Source organism: Pituophis catenifer, unplaced genomic scaffold (genome assembly GCF_029215685.1).
Source record: "Pituophis catenifer annectens isolate HBS135680 unplaced genomic scaffold, rPitCat1.0.hap2 SCAF_1, whole genome shotgun sequence".
Classification (NCBI taxonomy): domain Eukaryota; kingdom Metazoa; phylum Chordata; class Lepidosauria; order Squamata; family Colubridae; genus Pituophis; species Pituophis catenifer.
Genome location: NW_027256881.1, coordinates 156783056 through 156801432, shown reverse-complemented (window position 1 = coordinate 156801432; position 18377 = coordinate 156783056). Strand labels below are relative to the sequence as shown.

At 35.3% G+C, this 18377-nt stretch overlaps 1 protein-coding gene across 1 annotated transcript in view; it reads right to left on the bottom strand.

Annotated features, from left to right (window-relative positions):
* WDPCP (WD repeat containing planar cell polarity effector) overlaps positions 1-18377 on the bottom strand; it is a 170116-nt gene that overhangs the window by 58726 nt on the left and 93013 nt on the right. The window contains exons 11-13 of the mRNA XM_070956545.1: positions 16238-16426; positions 12800-12923; positions 2926-2989 (exon numbers count right to left, since the gene is read on the bottom strand). Of these exons, the coding sequence (XP_070812646.1) occupies positions 2926-2989; positions 12800-12923; positions 16238-16426 (377 nt within the window). The remainder of the gene's footprint in view (positions 1-2925; positions 2990-12799; positions 12924-16237; positions 16427-18377) is intronic.

The following is an 18377-nucleotide window of genomic DNA, read 5'->3' as shown; positions in this document are numbered from 1 at the left end:
AATTTTAATGGACTTTTAATGTTTGTATTATTTGTGTTTTATCTTGGCTGTTCACCACCCTGATACACCGCTGGTATAGAAATTTGATAAATAAAAAAATAAATCTATCTCCAATCTACAACACAGTCCTTTCAACAGTTCCAAGAAGGCTCCACACCAATTTGCACCACTCAGGTGACCCTGATGACACAGATAAACCTCCAGGTGACCTTAATGATCTGCTAAAAGAATGCAAATGACCAGCTGTCTGCAAAGAGTATAAATCCTTCAATTCTCCCATCATCCATCTGAAAAAGCTTCTTGGATGAGAAGTGAAACGTCTTCAAAGAAAAACCAGAACGTCCAGGTGCCTCTTCAAAAAAGCATCTTTGGGACTTCCAGTTTGATGTCGCGGTGAGACAGTCAGGCAAATAGCGGGCTCTGATGAGTCCCACAAAAACCCCAACTGCCGAACCGCCGCCAATGGGTCTACGGACCGAACCCGTCTTGCAGGGACAGGGGAAGGAGAGGGGCACCTCGGAAGACCGAGAGGAACAGGCAAGTTCCTCGGAGGTCAGAGGGAACCCCCTGTGAGTCGGCAGCGGGGGACAGCAGCCATGGCGGCTGCCACGAAGCTGGGACAAACCGAACTAAGAGATGAGCAGGAGGAAAGACTGAAAGAACGAAGCTCTTTGAAGCCGTGTGAGTGACACCAACCTACGCTTATAACAATGCAAGAGCAATGATTGGTATTTGTAAGACCCCTAGCCTTAAAACAGCGGCTGTGGATTAGAGGGGCATTGAAGATTTTGAAAAATAATTCCAGGAGGGAAAGATCCGCTAGAAAAGTATTTTGGGATAGATCTAATTGGAACAATTAAACAACGAGGCATGTTGAATAAGATCGGAAAAAAACTTTTTAAAATTAGAATTGGACTTTAAAGAAAAAGGTAGAGATTCAATACTTTTAAAACTCAAAAGAAGAAGAGAGTCAATTTGGATTGTTAAAGAAGTGTAATAAAATGGATACCGACGTGACTAAGCGAAAGTGTGGATTGCAAAGTAACACCTTCGGTCTCAAAAAAGAAACAATGTAACTTGCTGGTTGCTGTGGAATACTTTGAAACTACAAATATTGAAACTACAAATGACTTTGGTGTTGGAGGCTTTTTCTTTGTCTACAGATGGCCTTTTCGGTGGAAAGAAAGAGGAAATACAACAGAACTTTTATAACTTACTAATTGGCGTAGGAACAAAAGAAAATGGCTCAGGAACAAAAGGAGGAAAGTTGATATACTTTATATTGAAAAAGAAGTAACAAAAAGAGTTTAAATGACACTTTGAGAACTAAATTAGAGATCAATTTGAAATGGATTAAATATTGACAGTCAAGGAAATGAAGAAATAAAATATATATGGATGAAAAAAAAAAGAATATAAAAATAGTTTGATTAAAAATGGAAATGTAATGCTTAGATTAATATTAATTATAAAAGGGAGGTGTTTATAAATGTATAAGGATAGAAAATATGAAAATGTGATTAAAATTAAAAATAATGTAAAGTGGATAGTATTGATAAGATGAATATGAGAAGAATCCAAGAAATTTTATTGATATATAGGGGGAAATGTTTGATGTAAGAGTTAAATTTCAATGTTATATTGCAGATAATGTTGAGAATGATAATATGATTAAATATGATCAACTAAGATATACGTGGAAGGCAAAAAATAATGGGGATTACACAGAGATAAATAGTAAAATTAAGAAAATGCTTAATGAATATGTTGCAAATAGTCATATGCTGGGAATCAGCTAAAATAATAGATGGAGATGGTTTTTTTCCCATTTCTCTTTTCTTTTTTCTTCTTCTTCTCTCTCTTTTGTTTTGGGTGTGATAGTAAAATAGAGAGGAATATGCTGGAAAATAGGTAAAATAAAATATGCTGGGAATCAGCCAAATGATAGTTGGAGGTATGGAGGAGAATATGCTGGAAAACAGCCAAAACAAAATATGCTGGGAATCAGCCAAACAATAGTTGGAGGTATGGAGGAGAATATGCTGGAAATCAGCCAAAACAAAATATGCTGAGAATCAGCCAAACAATAGCTGAAGATATGGAGGAGAATATGCTGGAAAACAGCCAAAATAAAATATGCTGGGAGTTAACCAAATAATAGCTGGAGATAAGAAGAGGAGAATATGCTGGAAATTAGTTCAAATATGAAAATGCTGGAAATTTATTAAAATAATAGATATGGGGGGGAAGAAGAATAAGTTGGAAGATAATTAAAATAAAGTGAGATGAGTATGAAATGGTTCTGTGTAAAATGAAAAGTGTAATAGATGATAAGTTTAAGAAAATTAGGTGTAAGTTAATAGAGCTTAAGATTTAAAGATTTGATGAAATGGGTCTAGGGTTGAAGGAGGATAGATGGAAATTTGATTTATAAATGGAAATAAAAATAGAGTTGTGTTTATTTGGAAATTAAGATTTGTGGTGATAAAATAATAAGGTAAATATTTAGATTAAGATGTTAGAATATTTGTTAAAAATTCGTGTTTTAATTTTTATGCTAAAAGATATAATGGAAGAAATGCCGGAAAGAATTGTTAAACAATTTTAAGCGAATGTACCTATACATGACTGGATCAACACTTCGTTCTTAAAAGATGTATTTTATGTTTATGTTTTTTTTTAAAAAAATATATGGAAAAAAAAAAGCATCTTTGGGACAACCATGACCTGGATGACTGAGAATCTCCATAGACGTTGAGAATGATTGTTACAGATCATTGTTTGATCTTAGAACTGTCACTATCTTATGAACTATAAGCTTATACATTAAAAATATTACAGATTACTTCAATCCTGGTTAATGTGCCTAAAAAGTATCGTAATTTATCCAATAGCAGTAATAAAAATTCTTCAAGCATAACTTACCATAAATAAGTCACGGGCACCTATATCAACTGCTAGCAGAAAGGCCTTTTCAAATCTTTGGTGCCTATAGAATGAACAGAAACAAAAATTATTGAAATATATGGTATTAATTACATGTAGCAGACACAAATATGTAACCACAGCCATGAATTCTAGTCCCACTTTGGGGACTAGGGTCAGCAGGGTGGTCTTGGGCCACTCACTTTCTCTCTTCATCCTAGAAAATAGGCAAGGGCAAACCACTTTTGAAATTTTGCCATGAAAAGTGCAGGGATGTGTCCAGGGAGTTGCCAGGAGTCGAAATTGACTCAAAGCCTCCCCGCCCCCATCAACTCAAGACAAGAGTAAGAGACAAGGGAAGGGAGGTACCCTACACCCCATCAACTCAAGACAAGAGTAAGAGACAAGGGAAGGGAGGTACCCTACACATTGATGTCTGATTCCAAATTCACCTCTTTTTACATTGTAAGTGAATGTAAGCAAGCTTCAGGGCAAACAAAGAGCCTTAGAATCCCATCACCTCTATTTCTGGTCATCTTTCCACCAAAAGTTACTACTCTTCATAAAATAAGCAGGACAGATTTGTATTCAACATAAAACCACAGCACTTCTCTACATTGAAATATTTTTGCAAAGTGAAAGAGATACAGTTCTATTTATGATATATTCTCCCAGAAATCTTGCCATTATGTTTCAACATGTATGAAAGTTTTCGTAGATGCTCAGCTAAAGCAGACAGGGACATATAGTAAGAAGAAGTAATACAGGAAAATTATATTGGTTCACTTTAATGAGAACAAAAAAGTGTGCAATAGAAGAGTATGGTAGAACACTCCTGAATTTTACCAAAAAAGCCGCATGGCAGACAAGATAAAGTGAATGACAATATAATTACGGAAGACGGACCCTTAAGATTGGATGACACTCAACAAGCTACAGTGTACAAACTACACTCAACTTACAACCACAAATGATCCCAAAATTTCTATGGCTAAGCAAGACAGTTGTTAAGTTTTATTCCATTTTACAACCTTTTGTCACAGTGGTTAAGTGAATCACTGCAGTTGTTAAGTTAGTATCATGGATATTAGGTGAATCTGACTTCCCCACTGACTTTGTTTGTCAGAAGGTTGCAAAAGGTAATCATATGACCCTGGGACACTGCAACCATAATAAATACAGGCCAGTTGCCAAGTATCCAAATTTTAATCACGTGACCACGGGATGCTGCAATGGCTGAAAATGTGAAAAAGGGTCAAAAGTCACTTTTTTCAGTGCTGTTTTAACTTCAAACACTAAATGAAAGGTTATAAGTGATAATGGTACTAATGATATTTATGACATGGCAAGGTAAAAGTCTGCAGGATGCCTAGTTTCTGATATTACCTCTAGGAAAAGAAAATCCAAAGCTGCAAAGAGAACAATAGTGGCAATATGGAACATAAGAAACACAAACATGAAAAAGCTCAACAGAGTGAAAGATGAAATGAATTTATTACACATTGACATCTTAAGGGTCAGCTAATTGAAATTAACTGGATTTGGACCCTTTTGGTCAGAAGATCATGCTGGTTGCTTCTCGGAACATACAAAAAAATAAGCGGGAAGTTGAAAGTTCCAAGCAGCTCCCAAGCCGGCTAGTGGGCAGGTAAAAAGCTGCTGAGGCATGGCAAGTCCAGCTGCTGCCAGGTGAGGCAAGGTGCACCAGTTGGCATAGTATCAGCATGGTAGAGCCAGGGATAGCTGGTGCTGGTGCGGGAGTGATTGCTGGTGACCGCGTCAGCACAGGCAGGCATGTGCTACAGAGTACCAGATTCCTACAATCTGGTACTCCATAGCTGGAGTCCTCAGGAGAAAATGCCAAGGGAGTGGGAGCAATTTACAGGAGTGACTTGAGACCTTCCCTTCTAGCTTCCCCATTGACTTTGCTTGTTGGAAGCTGGTAGGAAGTTGCAAGAAGATCCTTGTCTAACAATCCACAATGCTCTCTTAATGAAGCAGTAAACTGTGACATCATGCTTTATGATTGCATTGCTTAGTGATATTTTCAGATACTACTATATTTCAAATTTTCTTCCATTCCATTCAATTCTACTCAAGCAAGTTTTTTTTATGCATACTGTATTTTTTTTTATTTTCTAGATAACCGAGTATGGGAATTTTTCTTTGTGGAGTTAATCCTCCTGGCTTTACCATGTTTGCTCATGGTCTATTCCACCCTTTTCCTTTAAGGCAAACAAAATTCTGATAATTCATACAGTACAATCTAAGGTTCACTGAGGCTAAATCAGAACCTTGCCAGTTCTTGTCACTTTTCCATCTGCTTTTTTGTTACTGGCCAAGCTTTTTGAAGGAAAAAAACCAAATTAATGTAACACCAATAAAATAAAATAAGCACAAGGCTAATAAAGTAATAATGAAATTTTCATGAAATACTGATTGATTTTCTACTTAAATGTAGAAGAAAATCATACTAAGAGTCAAAAATATTTTTATTAACTAGTAACTACCAATAAGCTGTCTTAGTCATGCTCATTGGCCGTGTAAGTAAATTTCTTGTGCTGGACTGATAAAAAGGAAAACTGCTATATTTCTTCCCTTGCTTCTCTTCAGTAAGAATGCAGTTTTAAAAAAATCATCTGTGGGAGAAGAGCTATGCCACAGTTATGATTTACAAACATTTCTTTAGAAATGAAGAACTCTCAGAACCTGCCTCATAAAGAAATCAAATGAAGGATGATGTATTACTGCAAAAGATATTTTTAAATCCTTCCAAAGGAAGACAATGAGAATAATGAATACTGGAAAAAACATGTAATTAAGTGGAATAAAATGAACTTCTAATTTCTTCAAACTTTAAAATGCACATGCAACTGAATTTCATTCGAGCATTTTAACAACAAGCAATTATATCTAAGCCTATGAATAAGTGATGCAAATAGGTAAAAACAACTACATCTCCCAGATATTTATTTCAAGGCTTACATGATCATTTTTCATTCAGCAATTCTGTTTAATATTTCAATTTAATACTTTACTCTTTCATTCAGTTTCTAGGCATCTAGCCCATTTCTTAAGCATAATATAATTATTCATAAGAAACGCTTTCCTTATAAATTCTATTAGCAATTGTTGGGTCAGAAACAACATTTATGGAGGTACAAAATGAAAAATGAAGTTTCATTAACTATATTTTGCAATATTATAACAGTTTAATTCTGGTCCTTACTAAACAGAATTCCTTTAGCTAACAGGGCATGAAGTATGCCTATTTTGCCGTGCTTGTTCTGAGGGGTAGGACCAACTCCAATTAACCTGGTCCTGAGACACTGGCAACAGATCACAAAGTTGTGGTATTACGTATGCTGAGTAACCAATGCTGCTTACTACTCATATTGCTGCATTCTGCACCAATTGAAGCTGTCAAACACAATTAACTTAATCTTTGATACATTAATTTTCAGACTCATAATTTTCATTGTATCTTACAATCTAACATTAACCAAATACCATTCAGCTTGTCAGCCAGTAGCATAGTATCATCTACATACAAACGAACATGCAAAACCACATCACATTGTTAACCAGTACTTAATGTTATATCATCAAATTTTTATCACAAATCTGTCCATAATAAACAGTCAAACAAATATTAAAACACCCTTGTTTTTTACTTCTTGTTTTATAGTGCTGAGCTATTTGCTAAACCTTCCATTTATTCTCACACATGCTATTCTTGCTTTCCATTTGTTTAAACTTCAGTTGTGGATATATACAGTTAATTTTGCCATTGCTGCATATTCTCCAAGTTTAAGTTCCCAATCAGATATTATCAGAACTGTATTTTTTTTCACCACGGGGCAAAATTTATATTTGATACTTGAGGGCTTTATACCTAATAAGAAATATTGTGATTTTATTTCAAATTTACTTTCCAAAATTTTCTGCACTGCATTATGTGTATTTTGATTTAATATTTTTGAGTTTTCTTTACATGTGTAGTACAGGTAGTCCTTGACTTATGACGGTCATTTAATGACCTTTTGCAGTCACAATGGGCTCAGAACAGGCACTTAACATAACATACTTCTGACCATCATAAAGCATTGTACTAGCCTTCCCCAGTCACATGACTGCATTTCAGGTTCTTGTCAACTTCTTCACATTTACTATCACTTGCCAAGTGCCCTGAGATCATGTGATCACCATCTGCATTCTTCTGTGCCGGCTTCTCCATAAAGTCAATGGGGAAGCAGACAGGGAAGGTTGCAAGGAGAGGGGATGTTGGATTTGAGGTCCAATCCCCCAGCATGCTGCAAGTTTTTGACTGCTTTGCTCAGTGATCAAGATTCCAGGATCAATTGTGGCTGTAAGCGGAGGACTGTCTGTAAAATGTTCTTTTCCAACATTTATTATTGTATCATTTATCAATCTGAGAGATTATTGATGGATTGCGTACAAGGGTAAAACACTTTGTACCAATTTTATTTTAAGCTATAGCTTGGAGTAAATTTTATGGATTTGATCCATAATTATTCCCATTGCTGTGTACTGATCGTGTCTTTGACATTTTGTTTCCATTTTCTCATCCAGCTATTTGTTCTGTTTCTGCATTGTATCTAAGTAAGAGTCTACCCTGTTGTGGAGCGCACCCTGATAAATGATAATTATTTGTAGATACATTTCAAATTTAGCCTTTTTTAAAAAATGTCTCTCCCTCATTAAGGTTAGATTGTATCCTTCCAGCTATGATATATTTGCAGCCTTCACAAAATATTTCTTACTGTGTCTTTAATCTATTCCTTGGATCAGAGTGAATCATGTCTGCGTTGGTAATTAATTTTTTCTTACTGTAATTATCTCCAACATGGAAGGCATTTGAAGGAAAAACTAATGTTGAAATTGTTAGGCTTATTATTTTCTTGGTAAAATTCCATTTTTTAAAATAAACTTTGATAATTTGTTTTTAAATTTTTATCCTCCTTTGTGCTTCTATACCACATATACTATGAGGTCCATTAATTAGGCTGACTCCTTCCAGTATTCACATTTTGCTGTTAGAGAATTTTATCCACTCTGTTATCCATGACAACAAACATGCTTTTTGCTATATCTTAAAATTTGGAAGAGCAAGATCATCATCTTTTGAAATTTATAACATTTTTAGTTTAATCTGTGTCTTTTCCCACTCCATATAAATTTGTTGACAAATTCCTTGTCATTCTTGCAAATGTCTCTGAGACTATAATAGGAATCATTTCCAACAAATAATTTATCATGGGTAATGTATTCATTTCAGTAATTGCAACTGATCTTAACTAAGATGGCTTTGTTCTTGTCAGTAGATCCTTATTTCATTTTCCATTTCCACATCATATCATTCTCATTTCCCTCTAATGCTTTGTGTGTGTGTAGAGACATTGCTTAAATTGCTTGTCTTTGATTCTATAAGAGCTACAAATAATTCTTAACTTTCACTGCCTCTTAGTTTCCCAACGTCTTACTATTCAGAAACTTCTGTTTACCTTTTATCTTTCTATATAGGCACAATCCATCACAACCTTCCAAAATACTTTGCTTTGAAAACTGATGTTAACCCATAACCACAGACCTGTGGTCATAGTGACTGCAATAGTTTTCCAAAATGTTCAGAACACCCCTATTTTTAGAAATGGACCATTCCAGTTGTGAATAGCTTTTGTTTTCCCAACAATAAGAGTGTATGCAGCATCACGTTTGTTATTTGGAGTTTTCTGTAGTGGCATTTGAATTTGAGTTTTGGTCATTTTATTTATTATTATTTATTTATTATTCAAATTTATAGACCGCTCTTCTCCCGAAGGACTCAGGGCGGTGTACAGCCAAAGTAAAAAACATAGATAGAAACATTAAAAACAATTTAAAAAGATATATATAAGTTTGGCCCCAAAGTTAAAAAAACAATAACAAAACATATTAAAAAAAACATTTAAAAAGTGTTAAGCCAGCCCAGCTTGCTGAAAAAGAAATGTCTTCAGGGCACGGCGGAAGGCACCGAGGTCTTGAATTCTTCGTATCTCTGGGGGCAGTTGATTCCAGAGGGCAGGTGCCCCCACAGAGAAGGCCCTCCCCCTGGGGGCCACCAGTCTACATTGCTTGGCCGATGGCACCCTGAGCAGGCCCTCTCTGTGGGAGCGCACCGGTCGGTGGGAGGTCGTGGCAACAGACGGTCTCGAAGATATCCAGGTCCTATGCCATTTTGACTGCAGATCTTTGTTAACATATTTTTTAAAATAATGTTGGGGCCAGGTTTTCTGCCAAAAAGAATGCAATTTGGTGATCCAAACTTCAAAGAAACTGTTCTAAAATGGTATGGAGAAGCAGAGAGTGATCTGAGTGAAGTGGAATTGGATTGTGATGAAAATTTTGTAATGGAAGATGAGGAATCTCCCGCTACCACTGATTCTGACATCAGCAATGATGAAGCTCCCAATGAAATTGATGACCTGTTATAATCTATGGCGTGCAATAATTTATATGGCAAGAACAAATTCAAATGGTTTTCTGCACCTTTTGGAAGCAATAGATCCAGAACTGCTAGTCACAATATGGTTGTGCAATTACTTAGACTACAGCCAGCAGCTAGAAATTTTGGAAATTCACCTACTCCCCTAGAGATTTGGAAATTATTGTTTTCTAAAGAAATTTAGAAAATTGCCATCATTCAGTGGACCAATGTAAAAATTAGAGAAGAAAGATTGAAGTTCAAGGATGAAGAAACAAAAAGTGACCTGCACAATATGGATTTGATAGAGATCAATGCCTTTTTTGGTTTACTGCTCTATACATCAATTTTTAGATCCAACCATGAAAATATCAAATGTCTTTTTGTTACTGAGGTCATTATGACTGTAATAGCGTAGTCAAAATAGTACGTCTATGGTTAAGGGTTAATTAAAAATGCTGATAATAACTTGTGACACCTGTTGTTTCACATTTATTTTGCTCAACCTTGTACGTTAAAAATCAGCTATGATACTTTAATTGTCTTTGGCCTTTTGTCTGTTCTAGCTTTAGCCCTCTGGTGATTATGTAAAAATATTCTTGAAAGCTGTATTGAGTAAACTTATCAGCATGTCTACACCCTAAGACAGCCCTATAGCAGAGACAAATATAGGCTAAGATGAGTTCCTGCTACTATTGTGCAAATAAGATGGCCCAACAATTTAAAAAAGTGCAGTAGATTAGAACATTTATGATCAGATTCTAGGATTCAAGCATTTGACATTCTAATTTAAAGCCATTAGAGCTTTTATTACAAGGAAGGAAGGAAGGAAGGAAGGAAGGAAGGAAGGAAGGAAGGAAGGAAGGAAGGAAGGAAGGAAGGAAGGAAGGAAGGGGCAATGAAATTGGGAAGCATTTGTCACTTTGAAGGTGGGAAATAGAAAATGATATGTGACTCCCCCATTGTCTTCAAAAACACAAACTCTTCAGAATCCAGTGCTGTACAACTTATTCTCTGCAAGTACAACCAGTTTTGAAATGCACATAATTGTTTCTTTATATTCCCCTTCTATTTTACCTAGTTTTGATTACAATGTGAACTGCATAGAATACTTGGCTTACATAGCCATATAGCATCAAAATATTTAAACAAAATAAAAACTATCACTTTAACTACCTTGACCTAAAAATATTGTAGAATGAAAAATTTGAATATTTTACTGGATGAAATCTTAAAACAAAACAAAACAGAAACTTAACATCCGGTTATGTCAGAGTCCCTATCTTTAGTTTTACAGAACAAACCATCCTTTTTACTTTGTCTTGGAGTCATACTGACACCAATACATTTTGATTACCTTTACAAAGTGATTAGAAGCTAAAATGTATTCCAAAAAGGATGTCTATTAACAGATTTCAGGATTCTTGTTAAATCTTTTTCCTGAAAGTTATTTTTGATACTAACACCTGAACAAACTCTTAATTAGCTTTTGGGTATAAAGCATAATTTAGGTGCTTCAAAACTACCATCTGCCCCCGAACACCGCCAGATACATGTTACATTAATATTTAGGAACCATTCTTAACTGCTTAAACCAACCATATTTTCATACAGTGATGACATCAGCTGACATAGTCAAAAGCAGTAGTAAAGGAATATGTTCTTATAATGAGGGAAATTCCTAATAATGTTACATTTATTAATTTTCTCTTTCAAAATATTTTCTAAAAAACTGTTCTCATCTAGAATATTTAAGGATATCAGCTATCTCAGCAGGGAAGAGAGATGTACTTTGCTAATGGCTAAAGCAAACCACCCTTACAAGGGCACTTTATTGCTGAATGAGGTCTTTTGTCTTTCTTCTTTTTTTTTCCCTAATTAGGGAAATGTCAACTAAGTTAACTGAAGTTAAGCTATCAATACTTTTATGCCTTTCATATACTGTGTATTTATTTTTCCTTTAGGAAGAAGATGTTGCAGTAATCTTTCACGTTCAGTAAATGTAAAAGCCCAGAGATTCACCAGATATAAACTGCTCTGAATTACATAAAAAAGAATCAAGTGATACAAAGCAATACATGCTTAGTTTTGTGAATCTTTTGAAAGTTCACAAAGAGTATTCAGAAGTAAAGATTATTATGAAATTAAGTCTAAAAAGGAATTGTGTGTGCATTTATTTACATTACCTTTCATTCATTGTTTTTCTACTTGAGTAGAAAAGGGACTACATTATAGTAACTGAATAATTTTTCTAGGTTTTGTGATTAGTGGTATTTATTTCATTATTTGAAAATAAGTATATCACCAGCTGTATAACAACCCTACGTGGCTAGCAAGCAAATACACAAATAATACAAACATAAGATTAACATTCTATCACATCACAACTGTCATAACATTACCCACTTAAAGAAAAATACAAAAATATGCTGGGCTTGCCTCCTATCCTGACCTGAGACCTAAGAACAGAGTCAGCTTTTAACAATCTTTGGGACGACAAAAAGAATAGGGATCTTCTATATCTAGGGAGGATGGCAGAGGACAAGAAGGCCTGGAGGAACGTTGTCCATGGGGTTGCGATGGGTCGGACACGACTTCGCAACTAACAACAACATATCTAAGAAAGGTGTCTGTTCACAGGGAAGGTTACACTATGGAAAAGGCTCGCTTCCTAGGTATCACAGATGTCAACATTAAATAGAGTTGAAGTGAATCCACCCTATCCAGTCTAGTAGGATGGGAAGTGTCTTCAGTAGAATGGTTGATCCCACAATAACCTAGTCCTGTGCCATATAGAGCTTTAAAGGTGAAATCAGGCTTCTCAATTGCACCCAGAAAGAAACTGGAAGGCAATACAGCTTGCATATCAATGGTATAACACAGGCCAACCATGAGGAACCCAAGATTGCCAACTGAAATTTCTGGGTAATCTGCAAAGGCAGCCCATATACAGCACATAATGTCATTTAAATAATGACCATAAAAATGATTTCACAGTCATTTGTCCTTTGTAATATATTATTATATGGGTTTTATGATTTTCTGGCATAGGAATATTTATTTAAATAATCTTTTACAATTTTTGGCTATTTTAATCTTGTTTATGAACAGTAAGGTTGTAAGCCACTTAGAGTTGCTTGACAATTAAAATGACAAATAAACCACGTTGAACAAATAAGTGAGATACAAAATCTTAGTATGCTGAAAACAGAGCAAATATATATAGCACCTGAACATGTTTGAAAAAGGACTAGTTCAAATGAGCCAAAATATCACTGAAAGTTTATGTGTGTGTGTCTTCTAGGAAATATGTTAAATGCTTTAATAATTTTTTATGGAAATCCCAGTATAAATTCTTTGAAATTGGTAAAAGTCAGGATAGTTGTTCACCTGAGCAGATGGTGGAAGAACCTTCGTGCATATCTGCTGATCTGATCCCTGTATCCCAAAATAGTTGTCTCAGACAAAGGACGGGTTGGTGCATAAAATGTCCCAAGAGTTGCCTCCAGCTGTGCTGTGGAGTTCAAACACAGCAGCAGTTAAACAAATGGAGTACATTCCCTTCAAGAAATATGGGCTTATGTCTTCAGGCAGCCAAGCTTTTCAAATGAACCTACAGCTCGGAAGAATACATTTTTTAAAAAAGTGACAGTACAGAAACAAATCTATGTATGAACAATCATTTCAGGCAGCACCTATGATGATCTGGAGCAAAAACAAAAATCTGTCAGTATCTTAGAATAAATGGATATCTAATTATTTTAACGTGGCAAGCATGATTAATGACTATGCAAAAAAATTCAAGCAAAGTTTTTCCTAGTAAAAAGCAGTCTCCTTTTTATCCTTCTTGTTCTGACTTAGCTTGTCAGAACTTTTCCATTGTCCCACAGGTAAAAATCTTTTCCAAGGTTAGCCCCTGGGGGAAGCAACTTGACCTCTGTAGGTATTTCAGAACCTCTAAAAGAAGCATTGATAACTGTAGGAATGTTTTTCTGCTTTCAGTATTGGTTGGCAGGCTTTAATAGTTACAAGATGAGTCATATATGTCATGATAATAGAGTATCTAAGTGCAAACTTCCAGCTTTACTATAATGTACAATATGGATGTTGCTTCCTTTCTGAAATATTGGAAGTTTTACAATGGTAGCTCGTGCCACCTGCTGTAGGACAGAATAAAGGGAAACTTGCCAGTATGCTCTTTTCCCTTCTGCCAAAATATACAGATTAAATAAAGATAACATTATTATTAGATTTGTTAAGATTGATGAACAACTACAAATCATTCACATTTGTGCCTCCAATGGCATCTGGGACTCATGACTATTCAGCAATATTATTTGGCAGCAATTCCTTGGCCTTCTTTGGAATACTTTTTCCCTCAACTTTTTCATAAATAGCCAATATTTGGGTTTTCAGCATGTTTTCCATGGCAGATTGCAAGATGATGAGGTATTTTGCTTGAAGGTATCATTATACTGTTTATGGAATGGAATGAATCTTTCTAGCTCCTTAATCCCAACTTTTTTGAAGCACCAGAACTACAATTACCACTAAATAGGAATAATATAAAGTATGGTGAAAGCCGCTGCAGACAGGACTTTCACACAACTTGTATTCTCTGGATACCTATCTAGCTTGAATAAAGGTGAAATGTTGCACAAGTTTAAAATTAAACAATATTCTTTCCGATTAATTTTGCCTAGGATTACATTCTTGAATATATTTATATTTTGGCTATTCCCCCCACTCTGTCTTCCCCATCTTTTGTACTATTATTTAGAAGTAGATAAATGCAACCAGTGATGCACAGCTTTAACCAATGTTAGTGTTATGCCATGCAAATTACTTAAACGAATGATGTATTAAATGCCTCCCTTTTTTAAAAAAATTGTGGATACAATTTGATTTTAGATATAGGCCTGCCTATTAAGGCAGATGGACAAATAAAATTTTAGATAGTCATAGATACTTCAAAGGAAGGCCCATACATGATCTGTGGAAATATAATTTAATAATTTAATAAACAATACTGCCATGAAGTTCCTGCTTTTCCTTATAAATTGTACACTTTTGAATTAACCCAGGCTACATGATCTTGGATTAAATACTATTGCAATTATAGTTTTATTTTAAAAAATCTATTTAAAAGAACCATTAAAAAGATCTAATTCTCTGAAGATCTTGAAGATAACCAAAATGGTTAAAATAAATTTAAATTTACCGGTAGATTAAATTAAATTAAAACAAATCTGGCACTGAGTATGAGAGAGGAAAGTAAAGAGAAATTTCAGCCTTGAATCATTGCTATGTAGGAAACTGACTAGGAGGGATCTTCCCTAATTTCTAGTCAGCATTTATCAGATAATTATGCAGAGTATGTTTCAGTTTGGCAAAATTTTGTTTATGGGCAAACATGCAAAAAAGAAACTGCTTTGTGCTTTTACTTGTATCGTTCTTGATTTCCCATGGTTGACATCACATCTGGTAAATAAATTACCATGACAGATTGGTTAGGTTTCTTCAGAATAAATCTCAAATGGCATAAATTACATATCTAATATATTGCATACTGGGAAAAGCATAGAAGCAAAAATTTATTTATAAAACATGCATATTAAAACCAAAAGGTCCCAAATCTTTCCACTTTTCACTATTCCTATAAATTTTCTAAGAATAAATGTTAATCTTACATAGAATTTTATGTCAGTGATGTAGAATGTCATGATAAGTGCTTCTTCTTCTATAGCATAAGGATTGTGGGTCTCAGCCTCATGGCCTTCACACATGTTTCAACAGCAAGCAATTTTTTTTTAAAAAAGTGCTGTTTAAAAATCCTCTAGCATTTTCCTTTTCTCCAGGGAAGTGCTTGGTGCCCGGTTGGTTGTACTTGCATGCAGAGACAAGCCATGAGGCTCTCCTACTTATTATTTTTCTTATTCAAATCCTGGGGAAAGAACTAATGGGACCTCAAAAAAAACAAAGAATAGAAAATGAAGATGCTAAAGTCCTTTGGGACTTTAGAATTCCAATAGACAAGCATCTACCACAAGACATCCCAGATTAACATTGTTGATAAGCAAAAGTCTGGTAAGTGGACATTGCAATATCTCGAGACAGCAGAATAAAACAGAATGAACTGGAGTAAACCACAAAATACAAAGACTTGCAAATAGTAGAATGACAGTGGCAAAAGAAAGCAAAGGTAGTACCAATAGTGATGCTTGGATGCAATCCCAAAACATCTGGATCACTTGAACACCATCAGCATTGTAAAATCACCACCAGTCAATTGCAAAAGACAGCTTTACTTGTAACCTTTAACACCATCAAACAACATCTGCCTATCCCAGATCCTTTGGAAGGACTGGACAGGTAGATAAAAATGCCAAATCTGGTCTAAACATCTGGCTGACTGTGCAATGAACCAATAACAAAATTTATTAGATTTTTATCCTACTTTTTACCATAAAATTCAAGGTGTCAGCGTTCTTAATATAATCTCTTGCCTCCTATTTTCCCCACAACAAGCCTGTGCAGTAGGCTAGGCGGAGAGAATGACTGGCCAAAAGTCATTCAACTGGCTTTTATGCCTAAGGGAGGCCCAGAACTCAAAGTATCCTGGTTTCTAGGTCAGCACCTTCAACCCCACACTATACTGATATATTTACACTGAAAAATTGATTCTGTAACACAAGTTGTTTTTAGCATAAAGATCAGCATATGCATAATCTTGCAATGTTTTAAGTATAATCTGCTCAAGTTGATTAATATTAAAGTTCTACCATTAATTGAAAGGTAGGGATATTTATCAGCCATAGCCCAACAAACCTTCTGTAATGTGTGTCAGCTTTTGTCGAAGAAGGTAGTTTATTATAGCACATAGGCTTACATAACAGTGATGACCCACTGTATTCCAGTTCATTCCATTTAAGATGTTAATTGCCTCATATATCTCATCTTGATGAATATATTCCTGGATGATTTCTACAAGGCCAAGTTGTCCTCTTGGGGTGACACCTGCCACAAAAAGTAATAAAAAAAGTCATTCCAGTCAAATATAATTATGTTTATTTGTTTCACCAAGAATATGTCTGTCTCATTGCCTGTCTTTCACCCACTGAAATATATAAGGCAGTGGTGGCAAACCTTTTACTCACCGAGTGCCGAACAGGTATGTGCTTCGCGTGCTTTGCGTGCTTTGGGTGCCATGTACCATCCGCGCTAACGTGTGGCTCCTCCCCATGTGCTGGCCGTGCAACTGCACCATCTGCGCATGCGCACAGCTTTCGTGCGTGCCCCCACCGTGTGCTGCGCACGCAATTGCACCATCTGCACATGTGCATGGTTTTCATGTGTGCAATGCACACATGCAAATGCTGTCTGCGCATGTGCGCACTGCACCCCAGTACTCTCGCGCCCATGCGCAAACACACACCCATGTGCAAGAAAGCTCTGAAGACCAGTTGGGTCCCCTGAATTGCGCGCATGCGCACTGGAGGCGCAAACACCAGCTGGGGCGGATGTGCAGCTGCAGGTGGGTTGGGTGACAGCTCACGTGCCAAGAAAAATGGCTCTGTGTGCCACTTCCTGCAGCGTGCCATAGGTTCGCCATCATGGATATATGGTGTACACTTTGGGAAGATGCACTGGTAAATAGTATTTGCTTAATGATTCAAGATAGCACTATTATATAAGAATATATATAAATATACCCCTTTGGAAGCAATGAATCCAAACCCAATTAATTTTAGCTTGCCTCCTATGAAAATAAAGACAGAAGAAAAAATTTCAAGGCTGTATCAATATTAGCAAAATGACTGGAGTGTAAATTACTAAAGTTCAAATGTATAGCATTCTGCCTGTGGACTGAAAGACTGATCTGACCACCCAATAGATTTTGTTTTTATCTGTAATTTGAGACTGATTATACAGTACATATTTCATGTACAGACACACTTCTGTTATCAAAAAATATTAAGTGCACATTAACAAATGCATCTTTACCACATTCATATATTTTATATAGCTGCGAATGCATGTTGGAGCTATCAAAATTGGAACATTTATGATAGCACTGTTTTCAATTTATACAAACTCAGTAGAATTCAGCAAGAAAGGAGTCTCTCTACAGGGAAAATAGACACTTTGTGGTCTTTACTGGCTATCCATGATTCCCCTACCTTTGATTTACGTTTACATTGTGTAACATTATGGAAGTTTAGTCTTTTCATATTATTGCCTATCAATACAATCTCTTGTTTTTGGATTTCAGAATATCTGAATTTTAATTACAATCTGGTTCTACTCCAATCTCCATGAAATAAAATATTGATGTTTTTTGCAGGAGGGATTAGTAACAACAAATAGTAGATCTATTATAAGCCCATTCTAGAACAAATGAAACAAACATTTTAATATCACTAGATGCAGAAAAAGCTTTTGATATGGTGAAAATTACAAGTAAAGAAAATTGGATATCCTTCAGAATTCGTTACATATAAAAATTTATTATTTTAATCTCTCTGCTTGGGTGGTTACAAATGGAATTATCTGCTATGTAATCAAAATGTGATGATCCAGTGATGGGTTAAGGACCTTAATGGATCAGAATGTAAATATAAACTGTTATCACGTGCAAATCAAATTTTAGATCTTTTAAATGACTCTTAAAAAATATTCCCAAATATATGGGAAATGTAAATATAGTGCAAATGAACATGGTCATTAGAGTAATAAACATTTTGAGAGATTGCCTATGTTGCTTACACTTTTAAAAAATGAATTAATAGTTAATTAATGTCTTATGAAAGAAACCCCTACAATCTTATTCTTATTCTCAAATATACAGGTTTCATATAAATATTATGGTGATCTAGAGCCAATCATTATGCCATTAAAACTTTTGAAAGATTACAAAATGAATGCAATTTATCCAAAATATCTAAGTGCCAATATGTTCAGCTAAAAC